At 52.9% G+C, this 17,681-nt stretch overlaps 1 protein-coding gene and 1 long non-coding RNA gene across 6 annotated transcripts in view; one reads left to right on the top strand and one right to left on the bottom strand.

The window, feature by feature from the left end:
• The first annotated feature begins 533 nt into the window (after positions 1–533).
• Positions 534–3,877, top strand: LOC120303924. Its single transcript, XR_005555556.1, has 3 exons — positions 534–670; positions 1,082–1,618; positions 3,756–3,877. It is a non-coding gene; the product is annotated as an uncharacterized LOC120303924 (long non-coding RNA).
• Positions 3,784–17,681, bottom strand: part of LOC120303922 (shootin-1-like) — a 42,284-nt gene continuing 28,386 nt past the window's right edge. Inside the window, exons 16-24 of one of the 5 annotated variants that reach the window (XM_039333869.1) lie at positions 16,233–16,345; positions 15,520–15,579; positions 13,828–14,107; positions 11,398–11,551; positions 9,904–10,015; positions 8,153–8,202; positions 6,785–6,897; positions 6,081–6,140; positions 3,784–4,139 (exon numbers count right to left, since the gene is read on the bottom strand). In XM_039333869.1, coding sequence (XP_039189803.1) covers positions 4,099–4,139; positions 6,081–6,140; positions 6,785–6,897; positions 8,153–8,202; positions 9,904–10,015; positions 11,398–11,551; positions 13,828–14,107; positions 15,520–15,579; positions 16,233–16,345 — 983 coding nt within the window. In that variant the 3' untranslated portion in view covers positions 3,784–4,098. Of the gene's footprint in view, positions 4,140–6,080; positions 6,141–6,784; positions 6,898–8,152; positions 8,203–9,903; positions 10,016–11,397; positions 11,552–13,827; positions 14,108–15,519; positions 15,580–16,232; positions 16,346–17,681 lie in introns of those variants that run through there. The other 4 variants (XM_039333870.1, XM_039333867.1, XM_039333868.1 and 1 more) reach the window with 4 other exon arrangements.

Genomic DNA, 17,681 nt, shown 5'->3' with positions numbered 1-17,681 from the left:
AGGAGAAGGAGGAAGTAGAAGAGGGGGAGGGCGAAGGGCAAGGGAAGTAGAGGAGGAAGGAGAGGGAAGGAGGAAGAAGGAGAAGGAGGAAGAGGGGGAAGAAGAGGGGAAGTAGAGGAAGAAGAGGGAGAGGAAGGAAGAAGAAGTAGGAGGAGGAGGAAGTAGAAGAGAGGGAGGGGGAGGGGAAAGTAGAAGAGGAAGGAGAGAAAGGAAGTAGAAGAGGGGGAGGGGGAAGGGGAGGGGAAGTAGAGGAGGAAGAAGGAGGAGAAGGAAGAAGTAGAAGGGGGGAGGGGAGGGGAAGGGAAGTAGAGGAGGAAGAAGAGGAAGGAGGAAGAAGTAGGAGGAGGAGGAAGTAGAAGAGAGGGAGGGGGAGGGGGAAGTAGAAGAGGAAGGAGAGGGAGAGGAAGTAGAAGAGGGGGAGGAGGAAGGGGAGAGGAAGTAGAGGAGGAGGGAGAGGTAGGAGGAAGAGGAAGGAGGAGGAGGAAAAAGTAGGAGGGGGGAGAGGGGAGGGGAAGAAGAGGGAGAGGGAGGAGGAGGAAGAAGGAGGAAAAAAGTAGAAGAAAGGAGAGGAAGAGGAAGGAGGAGGACGACTCTTTCCGCCTTCCCACGGGAGACACCCAAGGCCAGGTACAGAAGTCCCAGCTTTTGTCCGGAATGCAGTGACCTGCCCGTGAGTTGGATTCACACGACCGTCTCTCCCCCCATTAGCCAAGCCTTGAACTCGCCAAGCTTTGCAGTCCTCCACACGCTGCCTCCTTCGGCGCTCTCGAAGTCCGGGTTCGGGACGTCATGCGAAGGCGGCCACCGCCGATGTGACACTCTTTTTTCCCCCCGGGGCCACTGTCTCCCCAAGCCTCGTGCAAAATGCACCACTGGCTCCCTTCTGCCTGGCACGGCCCGCATCCACCCCAAGAGGGTCGGGGGAACCCGCCAGTTGCTGGCAGGAAGCTGGGCTCGGGGTCGTATCCAGATGGGTGAGGCCCTTTCCGCGCTTGTCCTCCGTAATTTCAACTTTCCTCTTTCATCTTCCAAACTTCCATCCTTTTGCATTCTCTCTCTTTTTTTTTAACCCTTTTTCCAGCCTGTCGAACGTCCCGAGTCGTCGTCACAGTGAGTTGGGGAGCAGATAAATTGAATGAATGAATAAAATAAGAAAGAAATTTTAAAAATGGGCACCTTCCATGCAGCTACGTGCGGGTTCCCCCCCCCCGACCTGGCCCGGCTCAGGCCACCCTCGTAAATCCAGGCCGGTTGCCAAGTGTGCCAATTTTGATCCCATTATGGAGGGACGCTGCGAGAGTCCTGGCTTGTAAGTTGTTCTTTTTATTGCTGTTGTAACTTCAAACGATCACTAAACCAGTGGTTGTCACCTGAGGACTACCCATAATGCAACTGGAGTGGGAAATTGCATCCTAACAGCTGGAAGACTCCCAAGCAGCTGTTCCCCTTTGGGCTGAGCAAGGTCCTCGGTGGATGGAGCCGGTCCTTTTGCTGACCGGAAGGGACGCTGCCTGTGGTTACAGCCAAGCCACCTCCGCAATCTTCGGCCTGGGGTGCACGGGGGCTCCTGCGGTCAGCTGGTCAGCTTCACCTTAAGAGATGAAGAGGAAAGAACCAGGTGAGACGAGGTCAAAGAGATCGGACAGAAACCAGAGAAGCCTGGAGGTGGAAGGAACCTTGGAGGTCATCTAGTCCAACCCCCTGCTCAAGCAGGAGCCCCTATACCAGGGGTCTGCCACCTTGACAACTTGAAGACTTGTGGACTTGTCTAGGCTGGCTGAGGAATTCTGGGAGCTGAAATCCACAAGTCTTCAAGGTGTTAAGGTTGCGGACTTTTGCCCTATACCAGAGGTAGGCAACCTTGGCTCTTTTATGTCTGGTGGACTTCAACTCCCAGAATTCCTCAGCCAGCCATGCTGAGGGGAAAGTATGGTTTCCAAGCTGAACCATGCTGGCTCAGGAATTCTGGGAGTTGAAGTCCACCAGACATAAAAGAGCCAAGCTTGCCTACCACTGGCCTAGGCCCCTTCTTGACTCGTGAACTTCAACTCCCAGAATTCCTGAGCCAGCCTGGCTCAGCTTGGAAACCTCTCCCTTTCCCCTCAGCATGGCTGGCTCAGGGATTCTGGGAGTTGAAGTCCACCAGTCATAAAGCGGCCTAGCCCTAGGCCAGGGGTGGGCAACCTTGGCTCTTTTATGACTGGTGGACTTCAACTCCCAGAATCCCTGAGCCAGCCATGCTGAGGGGAAAGGGAGAGGTTTCCAAGCTGAGCCATGCTGGCTCAGGAATTCTGGGAGTTTAAGTCCATGAATCATAAAGCAGCCTAGGCCTAGGCCAGAGATAGGCAACTTGGCTCTTTTATGACTTGGGGACTTCAACTCCCAGAATTCCTGAGCCAACATGGCTCAGCTTGGAAACTCTCCCTTTCCCCTCAGCATGGCTGGCTCAGGAATTCTGGGAGTTGAAGTCCATGAGTCATAAAAGAGCCAAGGTTGCCTACCCTTGCCCTAGACCAGGGGTAGGCAACCTCGGCTCTTTTATGACTCATGGACTTCAACTCCCAGAATTCCTGAGCCAGCATAGCTGGGCTAGCTAGCTCTCTCCTCCCCTTCCTGCTTCCTGCAGAGACGCAGCAAAGGGAGGAGCTCCGCCCAGTAAGCTTTTCAGCTCCTCGGAGAACACTGTGAGTGCACTCTCTTTTACACACACACACACACACACACACACACACAGACAGACAGAGAGAGAAGCAGGGAAGCGCAACTGCCTCTCTGTCTCTCTCTGCAAATGGCAGAGGAGGCTGGAAGCTACAGGGGAAGGCTCAAAAGAGTCGCATGCGGCTCCGGAGCCGCAGGTTGCCGACCTGTGCCCTAGACCATTTCAGACAGGTGACTGTCGAGTCTCTCCTTTAAAATCTCCAGTGATGAAGCACCCACAACTTCCGGTGGCAAGCAGTTCCACTGGTTAATTGACCTCCCTGTTAGGAAGTTTCTCCTTCATTCTAGGTTGCTTCTCTCCTTGATGAGTTTCCATCCGTTGCTTCTTGTCCTGCCTTCAGGCGCCTTGGAGAATAGCTTGACTGCCTCTTCTTTGGGGCAGCCCCTGAGATACTGGAAGACTGCTATCCTGTTTCCCCCTGGTAGTCCCTCTTTTCATTAAACTAGCGGTAACCGGCTCTTTCTCACATGTTTTAGTCTCCAGGCCTTTAATCCTCTTAGTTGCTCTTCTCTGCACTTTTTCCAGAATCTCAATCTCTTTTTTGGGGGGAATTGTGGCAAACCAGAACTGGACCCAGTGGTCCAAGCGTGGCCTTGTGCAACACAGTCACGAAGCGTGCTTTGAGTTTGGAATAGTTTGCATCCCGTTGGCAGGAGGAAGGGACTGCAGAGTAGGTCAAAAAAGTCAAGATGGCGGCCACAACGGTGACATCAAAGCGCTGCTCCTTTTTTAAACCTGTGTTGTGTGTTCAGAGATGGTGCTTCTGTGGAGACCCCAGTGCCTAGGACAGGGGCGGGCCACTATGGCAACTTTAGGACCTGTGGACTTCAACTCCCAGAATTCCTGAGCCAGCAAAGCTGGCTCAGGAATTCTGGGAGTTGAAGTCCACAGGTCCTAAAATAGTGACTGATCCCTACTGTAGGAATTATCTTCTTCCTGAATATTCTGCAAGGAAGCTCTGAAACGGCCACCCCACACTCGATAACACACGGGACCGTGGATGGATTCACACATGCATCTGTTTTCCCATCCACAGGACACCCAGAAATTGTCTTCTGTGGGACGAGAGACCTCAAACTGAAGTGCGCATGGCAAAAAATCATCCAATCCGTGAGGGTAGTCCAGCACACCGGTTCCTACCTGGTAGACCTTTGCTAGTCTCCGGGGACTCTGACTGGTTGGGCTGGAGGCCCCTTGGGAGCCTCACGGGTGAAGCTGCGTGGTCTTCTCCCCTGGCCCCGGGGACAGGAGGCAGGAGCCCCTGGTCTGCAGCTGGGATGGAGGGCTCGGTCAGGACCGGCGCCTGGTCAACTATACGCCGCCGTCTCTGCAGGAGCTTCTCAAGCTGATGGTCCACCAGTTGCTTCTTCTGGCTGCCCTTACGCCGGCTGGATCGCTTCCGTGGCCTGCTCGTGGCACTCTGCGGAGGAGAACATCGGGAGGGATGGAGCTGGGCGGACCTGGAGACGCGGTTTGGATTCGGGGAAGGCGCCAGGCTTGAAACCTGGAAACCGGGAGTTCTAGTCTTACCTTAGGCATGAAAGCTGGTTGGAAGACTTTGGGCCAATCACCAGGAGACGGTGAGTTCTAGTCCCGCCTTAGCTATAAAAGCCAACAAGGTGACTTTGGGCCAATCACCAGGCGATGGAGAGTTCTAGTCCCGCCTTAGCCATGAAAGCCAACTAGATGACTTTGGGCCAATCACGAGGAGACTGTGAGTTCTAGTCCCGCCTTAGCCATGAAAGCCAACCAGGTGACTTTGGGCCAATCACCAGAAGACAGTGAGTTCTAGTCCCACCTCAGGCAGGAAAGCCAATTGTCTGGCCCAATCACCAGGAGACAGTGAGTTCTAGTCCCACCTTAGCCATGAAAGCCAACGAGGTGACTTTGGGCCAATCACCAGGCGATGGAGAGTTCTAGTCCCGCCTTAGCCATGAAAGCCAACCAGGTGACTTTGGGCCAATCACCAGAAGACAGTGAGTTCTAGTCCCACCTCAGGCAGGAAAGCCAATTGTCTGGCCCAATCACCAGGAGACAGTGAGTTCTAGTCCCACCTTAGCCATGAAAGCCAACGAGGTGACTTTGGGCCAATCACCAGGCGATGCAGAGTTCTAGTCCCGCCTTAGCCATGAAAGCCAACTAGGTGACTTTGGGCCAATCACCAGGCAATGGAGAGTTCTAGTCCCGCCTTAGCCATGAAAGCTAACTAGGTGACTTTGGGCCAATCACCAGGAGACGGTGAGTTCTAGTCCCGCCTTAGCCATGAAAGCTAACTAGGTGACTTTGGGCCAATCACCAGGAGACAGTGAGTTCTAGTCCCACCTTAACCATGAAAGCTAACTAGGTGACTTTGGGCCAATCACCAGGAGACGGTGAGTTCTAGTCCCACCTTAACCATGAAAGCTAACTAGGTGACTTTGGGCCAATCACCAGGAGACGGTGAGTTCTAGTCCTGCCTTAGCCATGAAAGGCAGCTAGGTGACTTTGGGCCAATCACCAGGAGACGGTGATTTCTAGCCCCACCTTAACCATGAAAGCTAACTAGGTGACTTTGGGCCAATCACCAGGAGACGGTGAGTTCTAGCCCCACCTCAGGCAGGAAAGCCAGTTGTCTGGCCCAATCACCAGGAGACGGTGAGTTCTAGTCCCGCCTTAGCCATGAAAGCCAGTTGTGGCTTGACTCTTGCAGCCAATTGGCGCTGGAGGCGGCAATCAATGTCACCACAATGGAGAGGAAGCGTCTGGGCCACTCTTTCCACGGGGATGCACGCTGGCGGACGAGTGAGCAGCTTTTGAGATTCTCCTCATGTATTTTGAGGGGCCGTCCGCCCCTTTCTAGGCTCCCCCAACTGAGGGAGCGGCAAAGGCTCCCGCAGTGCCTGCTGTCCTAGGAGAACGTGGCATGCAACAGTGGCCATGTCCCATGCAGGTAGTCCTCAATTTACAACCTCAAGTGACCCCCCCCCCAAAAAAATTTCTGTTGCTAAGCCAGAGACATTTGTTAAGTGAGCTTTGCCCTATTTTACGACTTTTTTTGGCCCTTAAGAGAACCACTGCGGTCGTTAAGTTAGTGAAACGGTCGTTAAGCGAATCTGGCTTCCCCCCATTGACTTTGCTTGTGGCAGATGGGGAATCGCACGACCTCGGGACATTGCGACCGTCGTTAGTGTGAGTCAGTGGTCCAGCGTCTGAATTTTGATCACGTGACCCTGGGGAGTCGTATGAAAATTGGTCATAAGTGGCTTTTTTCTGCGCCTTTGTAACGTTGGTCACTAAACAAACTGTCGTAAATTGAGGACTCCCTGCGTCAGCTGCTGCCCTCGTGGTCGTGCACACACACAAACCCACAATTGACTCTCACCAGCAGGTCTTGCAGCTCCACGGCCGCGCTCCTCCACTTGTTCGCCGTGGCAGACGGGGGCTAAGAGAAAAATGGGGGGGGTAAATCCAGTTAGCTGGCGCTTCGCTCGGACGCCGTTTGGAAGAGGGACCTCGAGGAGAGCCACCCCTGTTCCACAATCCACGGGAGGTTGCCACATTGTGGCCTTCTCGCAATTCCTCAGCCTTCCCCCCGTGCTGAAGAGGGCGTGAAAACACAGGCAGTCCTCGGCTTACAACGGCTGCAGTTAGTGCCCGTCCAAAGTTACGACGGCCCTGAAAATGGGACCGTTTGGTTCACACAATCCCGTTGCAGCGTCCCCGCGGTCAGGTGATCAAAATCCAAGACGCTTGGCAACGGACTCGGATTTATGACGGGCGTGGCATCCCGGGGTTGTGTGTGGCACGTGATCCCCTTTGGCGAGGGGGGGGAAACGTGATTCCCTTAACAATCGTGTTGCTAAAATTGACAGCCGCAGGGATTCACACAAGAACTGTGGCAAGAAAGGCCGTAAAACGGAGCAAAGCTGCCTTTCTCTCGCTTAGCAATGTGTTAGGCTCAATTGTGGCCGTAAGTCGAGGACTACCTGAATTGGCTGAACCGTGGTGGGATTTTGTGGGCGCCTTGACTGATTCCCCCCTGCCTTTCCCCTCCAGCCTGTGACCCCCTCCCTGGCCTCGCCTTACCTGGGAGGGGGACTCGGCCCCCCGCCTCACTGGCCGCAGCGCCACTCCGCCCTTGATCCGGCCCATCATCTCCTCCAGGGCTTTGGCCACGGCCTCGTCCGAGCGGAGGTCTCCTGCCCACAGGGAGAGGACAAATCAGCCCTGCGATTTATTAGTAAGTCGGTATTTCCTAATATACAGGCTGTCCTCGACTTACGACGGTTCATTTAGTGACTGTTCAAAGTTGCAACGGCACTGGAAAAGGGGATTTAGGGCCCTTTCTCACACTTATGACCATTACAGCATCTCCCATGGTCATGATATCAAAATTCAGACGCTTTGCGACTGACTCGTGTTTATGACGGTCGCAGCGTCCCGGGGGGGGGGTGTCACGTGATCCCTTTTGCGACCTTCTGACAGGCGAAGTTAAATGGGAGTAGCCCGGTTCACTTCACAACCGGGTGACTGATTTAGCTACTGCTGTGATTCACTTAACAACTATGGCAAGGAAGGTCGTAAAAATGGGGCCAAACTGTCTTCAAAACTGTCTTCCTTAGCAACAGAAATTTTTGGCTCATTTGTGACCATAAGTGCAGGACTATCTGTGCTGTCTCAAAACATGGAGGCTTCCTAGTTTTATAATTTTCCTTCTTCCTTCCTTCCTTCCTTCTTCCCTTCTTTCCTCACTCACTTTTTCTTTTTCCTTCCTTCCTTCTTTCCTTCCTTCCTCATTCACTTTTTTGTTTTCCTTCCTTCTTCCCTTTTCCTTTATTTCCCTTCCTTCTTTCCTTCTTTCCTATATTTCTTTCCTTCCTTCTTCACTCACTTTTTCCTTTTCCTTCCTTCCTTCCTTCCTTCCTTCCTCACTCACTTTTTCCTTTTCCTTCCTTCCTTCCTTCTTCCCTTCTTCCCTTCCTTCCTTCCTCATTCACTCTTCCTTCCTTCCTTCTTCCCTTCTTCCCTTCTTTCCTTCCTTCCTCATTCACTTTTCCTTCCTTCCTTCTTCCCTTCTTCCCTTCTTTCCTTCCTTCCTCATTCACTTTTTCCTTTTCCTTCCTTCCTTCCTTCTTCCCTTCTTTCCTTCCTTCCTTCCTCATTCACTTTTTCCTTTTCCTTCCTTGTTCCCTTTCCTTTTTCCTTCGTTCCTCACGTTTTCCTTTTCCTTCTTTCCTTCCTTCCTTCCTCACTCACTTTTTCCTTTTTACCTTCCTTCCTTTCTTCTTTCCTTCCTTCCTTTTTTCCTTCTTCATCCATCCATCCATCCAGGTTATGAGAGCAGAAGAAGGCTCTCCTTGGGGAGACTTTCTGAACAATCCCATCCCCCATCCAGGGGGGAGGGGGTGTTGGGGCCAAGTGCCAGGGGTCCTGGCTTCCCCCTTGCCCACTTACCCCTTTTTGTCTGCTGTGCGCCTTTCCTCTCCCGAAGGGCCATCAGGGGGCTGCAGGGAAAGGGGGAAGGTCAAGCTTTTCCAGATGTTCCCCCCCCCTTCCAGCTGGGGTCCAACTTCCCTGCCCTGCAGCCCCCTCCCCCCCAGAACTCCCCCCCCGGCTTCACCCAGCACTCCTGGCCACCTGCGTCCCAGGGGGGGCAGCACCTGGTGCTTCTAGCTGCTCCCAAAGAAAGGATGGGGCACCACTAGGAAAGCCTCTCGGCAAGCACACTGGGGAGCTACAGTTAGCCTCGACTTACAACCGTCCATTTAATGACCGTTGGAAGATGCAACAGCCCTGAAAAAGGACCAGTTTTCCTACTTCCCACCGTTGCGGCCTGTTTATCGCCACGTGGTCAAAATTCGCATGCTGGGCAATTCTTTGTGACGGTTACACACCTTGGGGGTCAGGCGATCCCCTTTTGCGACCAGCAGAGTCAGTGGGGGAAGCTGGATTCACTTAACAACTGTGTGGCCCACTTAACGACTGCAGGGATCAGCTTGAAAACGGCAGGGAAGGTCGTAAAGTGAGGCAAAACTCACAACTGTCTCGCTTAGCGACAGAAATTTTGGACTCGATTGCGGTCGTAAACTGAGGACTCTACATAGCAAAAGGAAGCAGACCCGGACTGCCCAGAAACCCCCTAGTGCCCCCCCTTCCCGGGGGTGACCAGCTGCCTAGTCCTGGGTGACTCAGGAATCCGGACTGGCTGAAACTGGGAAAACGGACTTTGGCCTAAAATGGGAATATTGGCGGTTCAATTCTTTTAAGATAACTGAATAGCTAAACTACATTACCCATAAGCCATCTCTTAAGGAGACAGACTAGCTAAACTACATTACCCATAAGCCATCTCTTAAGGAGACAGTGCTTAACCCAATAAATGCCAAACATTCAACCATACAGACCCATCTAACTGATTGGTCCAGAACACCCCCCCTTCATTTGGGGGGGGGTCTTTTGGATTGGAGGAAGGGGAAATGGGCTGTTTCAGAGAAGAGACCCCCATCTTGCTTCCCATCAGAACGGGTGCACACACACACACACACACACACACACACACACACTAGCATCACTTCCCCCCCCCCAAACCTCTAAAGGCCTTGATCTTGTCGTATTCAGCTCTTCTGGGATGCCTAGCAACAGTGCATGGTCCTCGGCCTACGACGACAACGGAGCCCCACATTTCCGTCGCTAAGTGAGATATTTGTCAAGCGAGACATTTTGCCCCGTTTTACGACCTTGCTCGCCAGAATTGTTAAGTGAACCCACTGCAGTTGTTAAGTGAGTAACCCGGTTGTTAAGCGGATCCGGCTTCCCCCCCCCCCATTGACTCCGCTTGTCAGAAGGCCACCAAAGGGGATCGATCACATGACTCTCCCCCCCGGGGGACGCTGCGACCGTCGTAAGTAGGAGTCGGTTGCCAAATATCTGAATTTTGACTAAATGACAATGGGGAAAATGTTGCAACAGTCGGCAGGTTGGAAAACGAATTTTAGCCCTTTGTTTCAGTGCCCGTCGTAACTGTGAATGGGCGCTAAGCAAAATGGTTGTAATTCGAGGACCACCTGTAGAACCTGGACAAGGTTGCTGCCTTCCGGGTGGGAGGAAAACGGCCCCTCCGTGTTCCCGGCCAACGTGGCTGAACGGAAGGATGAGAAGCTACCAGCCCCACTTTTGAGGGTTGGGGGGGGGAGTCAGAGACTTACTCGGCCTTTGCAGGGAAGGTGGGAGGGGGCAGAGGGGGTGGCGGGGGGACCGGGACCACCGGGCTCTCCTCTGGGGCGTCGGGGGGCTGAGCCCCCTCCTCCAGGACTTTCACTGCAAGAGAAGGCAAGCGTTTAGGAGGCCAGACCTCGGGCACGTGGCTTTCTGTGGGGTGAGGACCCGACCAGAGTGTGTGTGTGGGGGGGTCTTGCTTCGTTGGCAGCAATTTATTGGGGTCCCCTCGTCCTCCCTTACCAAGTCTCGGATACCAATATTTTTAGGAGAATGTTTTTAGCTTGGTGCTCTCTGAGCTTGGTGGATTTCTTGCAGAGGTTTCATTACTTTAAGGGGGGGGGAGGAGGAGGAGGAGGAGGAGGAGGAGAAGAAGAAGAAGAAGAAGAAGAAGAGGGGAGAAGGAGGAGAAGGAGAAGGAGAAGAGGGAGGAGGAGGAGGAGGAGGAGAAGAAGAAGAAGAAGAAGAAGAAGAAGAAGAAGAAGAAGAAGAAGAAGAAGAAGAAGAAGAAGAAGAAGAAGAAGAAGACGGAGGAGGAGGAGGAGGGGAAGAAGAAGAAGAAGAAAGGAGGAGGAGGAGGAGGAGGAGAAGGAGAAGAGGGAGGAGAAGAAGAAGGAGGAGGAGGAGGAGGAGGAGGAGAAGGAGAAGAGGGAGGAGAAGAAGAAGGAGGAGGAGGAGGAGGAGGAGGAGGAGAAGGAGAAGGAGAAGAGGGAGGAGAAGAAGAAGAAGAAGAAGAAGAAGAAGAAGAGGAGGAGGAGGAAGAAGACAGGAGGAGGAGGAGGAGAAGGAGAAGAGGGAGAAGAAGAAGAAGAAGAAGAAGAAGAGGAGGAGGAGGAGGAGGAAGAAGACGGAGGAGGAGGAGGAGGAGGAGGAGGAAGAAGACTAGAACTCCTTCATGCTCTCTGAGCTTAGTGGCTTTCTTGCAGACATTTCATGACCAAACTAGGTAATAGCATCAGGGCTAGAAGGGAGTAGTGTTTGCAGGGAGGAGGAGGAGGAGGAGGAGAAAGAGGAGGAGGAGGACTGTGGGGTCTTTGGTGTCTCTGAGCTGGGTTGTTTTCTTGCATACATTTCATGACCCAACTAGGTAACATCACCAGTGCTAGAAGGGGGGAGGATGTGGAAAGGAGGAGGGAGAAGGGAAGGAAATGACTTTGGCCTCCTTGGCGCTCTCTGAGCTTGGTGGCTTTCCTTCCGACATTTCATTTCTCAACGATTGCACTGATGAGGTTACCTAGCTGGGTCACGAAATGTCTGCAAAGACACCACCCAGCTCAGAGGGCACCCAGGACCCCCAAAAGTCTCGGAGGGTTATCCAAACTCTTGAGCTGACCTGCAGCGGTTTTCCCCATAACAGGCCAGGCTGAAGTGTCTCTGGCCAGCCTGTGGTCCAGCAAGGGCACTTTGCTCTGGGTGTGCTCCTCTTTCGCATCTCCTTCCCCCCAAATTCCTTGGACTCCACGCCAGACCAGCAAACCTCTGACCTTTTCGCTCCAGGCTGGCGCATTTCTCCTCTGCCCGGAGAAGTCGCTGCTCCAGGTGTGCCTTTCCTTCCTCGGCTGTGGCCAATGTGGCCTGCAGCCTGGCCAGCTCCTCTGGCAGTGGCCGTTCCGCCAGCTGGGTCTCCAGGTCCTTCACCTGCCGGAGTCCAAAGCCCTGCAGCTGAATCCCTGGGGAGAAGATCTCCCAGGACAGGAAGGCTAGGGGTGCCTGGCTGAGGAATTCTGGGAGTTGAAGTCCACAAGTCATCAAAGGGCCAAGTTGGAAGACCCCGGATATAGACTAAGAGGAGTGGACTTCAACTCTCAGAATTCCTCAGCCAGCGTGCCTGGCTGAGGAATTCTGGGAGTTGAAGTCCACAAGTCATCAAAGGGCCAAGTGGGAAGACCCCTGATATAAACTTTAACAGGAGTGGACTTCAACTCCCAAAATTCCTCAGCCAGCGTGCCTGGCTGAGGAATTCTGGGAGTTGAAGTCCACAAGTCATCAAAGGGCCAAGTTGGAAGACCCCGGATATAGACTAAGAGGAGTGGACTTCAACTCTCAGAATTCCTCAGCCAGCGTGCCTGGCTGAGGAATTCTGGGAGTTGAAGTCCACAAGTCATCAAAGGGCCAAGTGGGAAGACACCTGATATAAACTTTAACAGGAGTGGACTTCAACTCCCAAAATTCCTCAGCCAGCGTGCCAGGCTGAGGAATTCTGGGAGTTGAAGTCCACCAGTCACAAAAGAGCCAAGCTTGCCTACCACTGGCCTAGGCCCCTTCTTGACTCATGAACTTCAACTCCCAGAATTCCTGAGCCAGCGTGGCTCAGCTTGGAAACCTCTCCCTTTCCCCTCAGCATGGCTGGCTCAGGAATTCTGGGAGTTGAAGTCCACGAGTCATAAAGCGGCCTAGGCCTAGGCCAGAGATAGGCAACCTTGGCTCTTTTATGACTGGTAGACTTCAACTCCCAGAATTCCTCAGCCAGCCTGGCTCAGCTTGGAAACCTCTCCCTTTCCCCTCAGCGTGGCTGGCTCAGGAATGCTGGGAGTTGAAGTCCACCAGTCATAAAAGAGCCAAGGTTGCCTATCTCTGGCCTAGGGCAAGGGTAGGCAACCTCGGCTCTTTTATGACTCATGGACTTCAACTCCCAGAATTCCTGAGCCAGCTCATAGCTGGGCTAGCTAGCTCTCTCCTCGCCTTCCTGCTTCCTGCAGAGACGCAGCAAAGGGAGGAGCCTCGCCCCAAAAGCTTTTCAGCTCCTCGGAGAACACTGTGAGTGCACTCTCTTTTACACACACACACACAGAGAGAGAGAGAGAGAGAGAGAGAGAGAGAGAGAGAGAGAGAGCGAAGCAGGGAAGCGCAACTGCCTCTCTCTGCAAATGGCAGAGGAGGCTGGGAGCTACAGGGGAAGGCTCAAAAGAGTCGCATGTGGCTCCGGAGCCGCAGGTTGCCGACCTGTGCCCTAGACCATTTCAGACAGGTGACTGTCGAGTCTCTCCTTTAAAATCTCCAGTGATGAAGCACCCACAACTTCCAGTGGCAAGCAGTTCTACTGGTTAATTGACCTCCCTGTTAGGAAGTTTCTCCTTCATTCTAGGTTGCTTCTCTCCTTGATGAGTTTCCATCCGTTGCTTCTTGTCCTGCCTTCAGGCGCCTTGGAGAATAGCTTGACTGCCTCTTCTTTGGGGCAGCCCCTGAGATACTGGAAGACTGCTATCCTGTTTCCCCCTGGTAGTCCCTCTTTTCATTAAACTAGCGGTAACCGGCTCTTTCTCACATGTTTTAGTCTCCAGGCCTTTAATCCTCTTAGTTGCTCTTCTCTGCACTTTTTCCAGAATCTCAGTCGCTTTTTGGGGGGGATTGTGGCAAACCAGAACTGGACCCAGTGGTCCAAGCGTGGCCTTGCACAACACAGTCACGAAGCCTGCTTTGAGTTTAGAATAGTTTGCATCCCGTTGGCAGGAGGAAAGGACTGCAGAGTAGGTCAAAAAAGTCAAGATGGCGGCCACAACGGTGACATCAAAGCGCTGCTCCTTTTTTAAACCTGTGTTGTGTGTTCAGAGATGGTGCTTCTGTGGAGACCCCAATGCCTAAGACGGGCGGGCCACTATGGCAACTTTAGGACCTGTGGACTTCAACTCCCAGAATTCCTGAGCCAGCTTTGTTGAAGTCCACAGGTCCTAAAATATTGACTGATCCCTACTGTAGGAATTATCTTCTTCCTGAATATTCTGCAAGGAAGCTCTGAAACGGCCACCCCACACTCGATAACATACGGGCCCGCGGATGGATTCACACATGCATCTGTTTTCCCATCCACAGGACACCCAGAAATTGTCTTCTGTGGGACGAGAGACCTCAAACTGAAGTGCGCATGGCAAAAAATCATCCAATCCGTGAGGGTAGTCCAGCACACCGGTTCCTACCTGGTAGACCTTTGCTAGTCTCCGGGGACTCTGACTGGTTGGGCTGGAGGCCCCTTGGGAGCCTCACGGGTGAAGCTGCGTGGTCTTCTCCCCTGGCCCCGGGGACAGGAGGCAGGAGCCCCTGGTCTGCAGCTGGGATGGAGGGCTTGGTCATGACCGGCGCCTGGTCAACTATACGCCGCCGTCTCTGCAGGAGCTTCTCAAGCTGATTGTCCACCAGTTGCTTCTTCTGGCTGCCCTTACGCCGGCTGGATCGCTTTCGTGGCCTGGTCGTGGCACTCTGCGGAGGAGAACATCGGGAGGGATGGAGCTGGGCGGACCTGGAGACGTGGTTTGGATTCGGGGAAGGCGCCAGGCTTGAAACCTGGAAACCGGGAGTTCTATCTTACCTTAGGCATGAAAGCTGGTTGGAAGACTTTGGGCCAATCACCAGGAGACGGTGAGTTCTAGTCCCGCCTTAGCTATAAAAGCCAACAAGGTGACTTTGGGCCAATCACCAGGCGATGGAGAGTTCTAGCCTCATCTTAACCATGAAAGCTAACTAGGTGACTTTGGGCCAATCACCAGGAGACAGTGAGTTCTAGTCCCGCCTTAGCCATGAAAGGCAGCTAGGTGACTTTGAGCCAATCACCAGGAGATGGGAGAGTTTTAGTCCCGCCTTAGCCATGAAAGCTAACTAGGTGACTTTGGGCCAATCACCAGGAGATGGTGAGTTCTAGTCCCGCCTTAGCCATGAAAGCCAACTAGGTGACTTTGGCCAATCACCAGGAGACGGTGAGTTCTAGTCCTGCCTTAGCCATGAAAGGCAGCTAGGTGACTTTGGGCCAATCACCAGGAGACGGTGAGTCCCACCTCAGGCAGGAAAGCCAGTTGGCTGACTGGCCCAATCACCAGGAGACAGTGAGTTCTAGTCCCGCCATAGCCATGAAAGGAGGTTGGGAGACTTTGGGCCAATCACCAGGAGACGGTGAGTTCTAGTCCCGCCTTAGCCACGAAAGCCAGTTGTGGCTTGATTCTTGCAGCCAGTTGGCGCCGGAGGCGGCAATCAATGTCACCACGATGGAGAGGAAGCATCTGGGCCACTCTTTCCACGGGGATGCATGCTGGCGGACGAGTGAGCAGCTTTTGAGATTCTCCTAATGTATTTTGAGGGGCCGTCCACCCCTTTCTAGGCTCCCCCAACTGAGGGAGCGGCAAAGGCTTCCGCAGTGCCTGCTGTCCTAGGAGGACGTGGCATGCAACAGTGGCCATGTCCCATGCAGGTAGTCCTCAATTTACAACCTCAAGTGACCCCCCCCCCAAAAAATTTCTGTTGCTAAGCCAGAGACATTCGTTAAGTGAGCTTTGCCCTATTTTACGACTTTTTTGGCCCTTAAGAGAACCACTGCGGTCGTTAAGTTAGTGAAACGGTCGTTAAGCGAATCTGGCTTCCCCCCATTGACTTTGCTTGTGGCAGATGGGGAATCGCACGACCTCGGGACATTGCGACCGTCGTTAGTGTGAGTCAGTGGTCCAGCGTCTGAATTTTGATCACGTGACCCTGGGGAGTCGTGTGAAAATTGGTCATAAGTGGCTTTTTTCTGCGCCTTTGTAACGTTGGTCGCTAAACAAACTGTCGTAAATTGAGGACTCCCTGTGTCAGCTGCTGCCCTCGAGGTCTTGCACACACACAAACCCACAATTGACTCTCACCAGCAGGTCTTGCAGCTCCACGGCCGCGCTCCTCCGCTTGTTCACCGCGGCAGACGGGGGCTAAGAGAAAAATGGGGGGGGGGTAAATCCGGTTAGCTGGCGCTTCGCTCGGACGCCGTTTGGAAGAGGGACCCCGAAGAGACCCACCCCTGTTCCACAATCCACGGGGGGTTGCCACATTGTGGCCTTCTCACAATTCCTCAGCCATCCCCCCATGCCGAAGAGGGCGTGAAAACACAGGCAGTCCTCGGCTTACAACGGCCGCATTTAGTGCCCATCCAAAGTTACGACGGCCCTGAAAATGGGACCGTTTGGTTCACACAATCCCGTTGCAGCGTCCCCGCGGTCAGGTGATCAAAATCCAAGACGCTTGGCAACGGACTCGGATTTATGACGGGCGCGGCATCCCGGGGTTGTGTGTGGCACGTGATCCCCTTTGGCGGCGGGGGGGGGGGGGGAAACGTGATTCCCTTAACAATCGTGTTGCTAAAATTGACAGCCGCAGGGATTCACACAAGAACTGTGGCAAGAAAGGCCGTAAAACGGAGCAAAGCTGCCTTTCTCTCGCTTAGCAATGTGTTAGGCTCAATTGTGGCCGTAAGTCGAGGACTACCTGACTTGGCTGAACCGCGGTGGGATTTTGTGGGCGCCTTGACTGCTTCCCCCCTGCCTTTCCCCTCCAGCCTGTGACCCCCTCCCTGGCCTCGCCTTACCTGGGAGGGGGACTCGGCCCCCCGCCTCACTGGCCGCAGCGCCACTCCGCCCTTGATCCGGCCCATCATCTCCTCCAGGGCTTTGGCCACGGCCTCGTCCGAGCGGAGGTCTCCTGCCCACAGGGAGAGGACAAATCGGCCCTCCGATTTACTAGTAAGTCGGTATTTCCTAATATACAGGCTGTCCTCGACTTACGACGGTTCATTTAGTGACCGTTCAAAGTTGCAACGGCACTGGAAAAGGGGATTTAGGGCCCGTTCTCACACTTATGACCATTACAGCATCTCCCATGGTCATGATATCAAAATTCAGATGCTTGGCGACTGACTCGTGTTTATGACGGTCGCAGCCTCCCTGAGGCGGGGGTGTCACTTGATCCCTTTTGCGACCTTCTGATAGGCGAAGTCAAATGGGAGAAGCCCGGTTCACTTCACAACCGGGTGACTGATTTAGCTACTGCTGTGATTCACTTAACAACTATGGCAAGGAAGGTCGTAAAAATGGGGCCAAACTGTCTTCAAAACTGTCTTCCTTAGCAACAGAAATTTTTGGCTCATTTGTGACCATAAGTGCAGGACTATCTGTGCTGTCTCAAAACATGGAGGCTTCCTAATTTTATAATTTTCCTTCTTCCTTCCTTCCTTCCTTCCTTCCTTCTTCCCTTCTTTCCTCACTCACTTTTTCTTTTTCCTTCCTTCTTCCCTTCTTTCCTTTATTTCTTTCCTTCCTTCTTCACTCACTTTTTCCTTTTCCTTCCTTCCTTCCTTCCTTTTCTTCTTTCCTTCCTTCCTCACTCACTTTTTCCTTTTCCTTCCTTCCTTCCTTCCTTCCTTCCTTCCTTCCTTCCTTCCTTCCTTCTTTTCTTCTTTCCTTCCTTCCTTCCTCACTCACTTTTTCCTTTTCCTTCCTTCCTTCCTTCCTTTCTTCCTTCTTCCCTTCTTCCCTTCCTTCCTTCCTCATTCACTTTTCCTTCCTTCCTTCTTCCCTTCTTTCCTTCCTTCCTCATTCACTTTTTCTTTTTCCTTCCTTCCTTCCTTCCTTCTTTCCTTCCTTCCTCATTCACTTTTTCGTTTTCCTTCCTTCTTCCCTTTTCCTTTATTTCTTTCCTTCCTTCCTTCCTCACTCACTTTTTCCTTTTCCTTCCTTCCTTCCTTCCTTCCTTCCTTCCTTCCTTCCTTCCTTCCTTCCTTCTTTTCTTCTTTCCTTCCTTCCTTCCTCACTCACTTTTTCCTTTTTCTTCCTTCCTTCCTTCCTTTCTTCCTTCTTCCCTTCTTCCCTTCTTTCCTTCCTTCCTCATTCACTTTTCCTTCCTTCCTTCTTCCCTTCTTCCCTTCTTTCCTTCCTTCCTCATTCACTTTTTCCTTTTCCTTCCTTCCTTCCTTCTTCCCTTCTTTCCTTCCTTCCTTCCTCATTCACTTTTTCCTTTTCCTTCCTTGTTCCCTTTCCTT

The sequence above is a fragment of the Crotalus tigris genome, unplaced genomic scaffold (assembly GCF_016545835.1).
Source record: "Crotalus tigris isolate CLP2741 ecotype Arizona unplaced genomic scaffold, ASM1654583v1 scf7180000024513.1755786, whole genome shotgun sequence".
Classification (NCBI taxonomy): Eukaryota; Metazoa; Chordata; class Lepidosauria; order Squamata; family Viperidae; genus Crotalus; species Crotalus tigris.
This window is presented reverse-complemented; position numbering and strand designations above follow the sequence as displayed.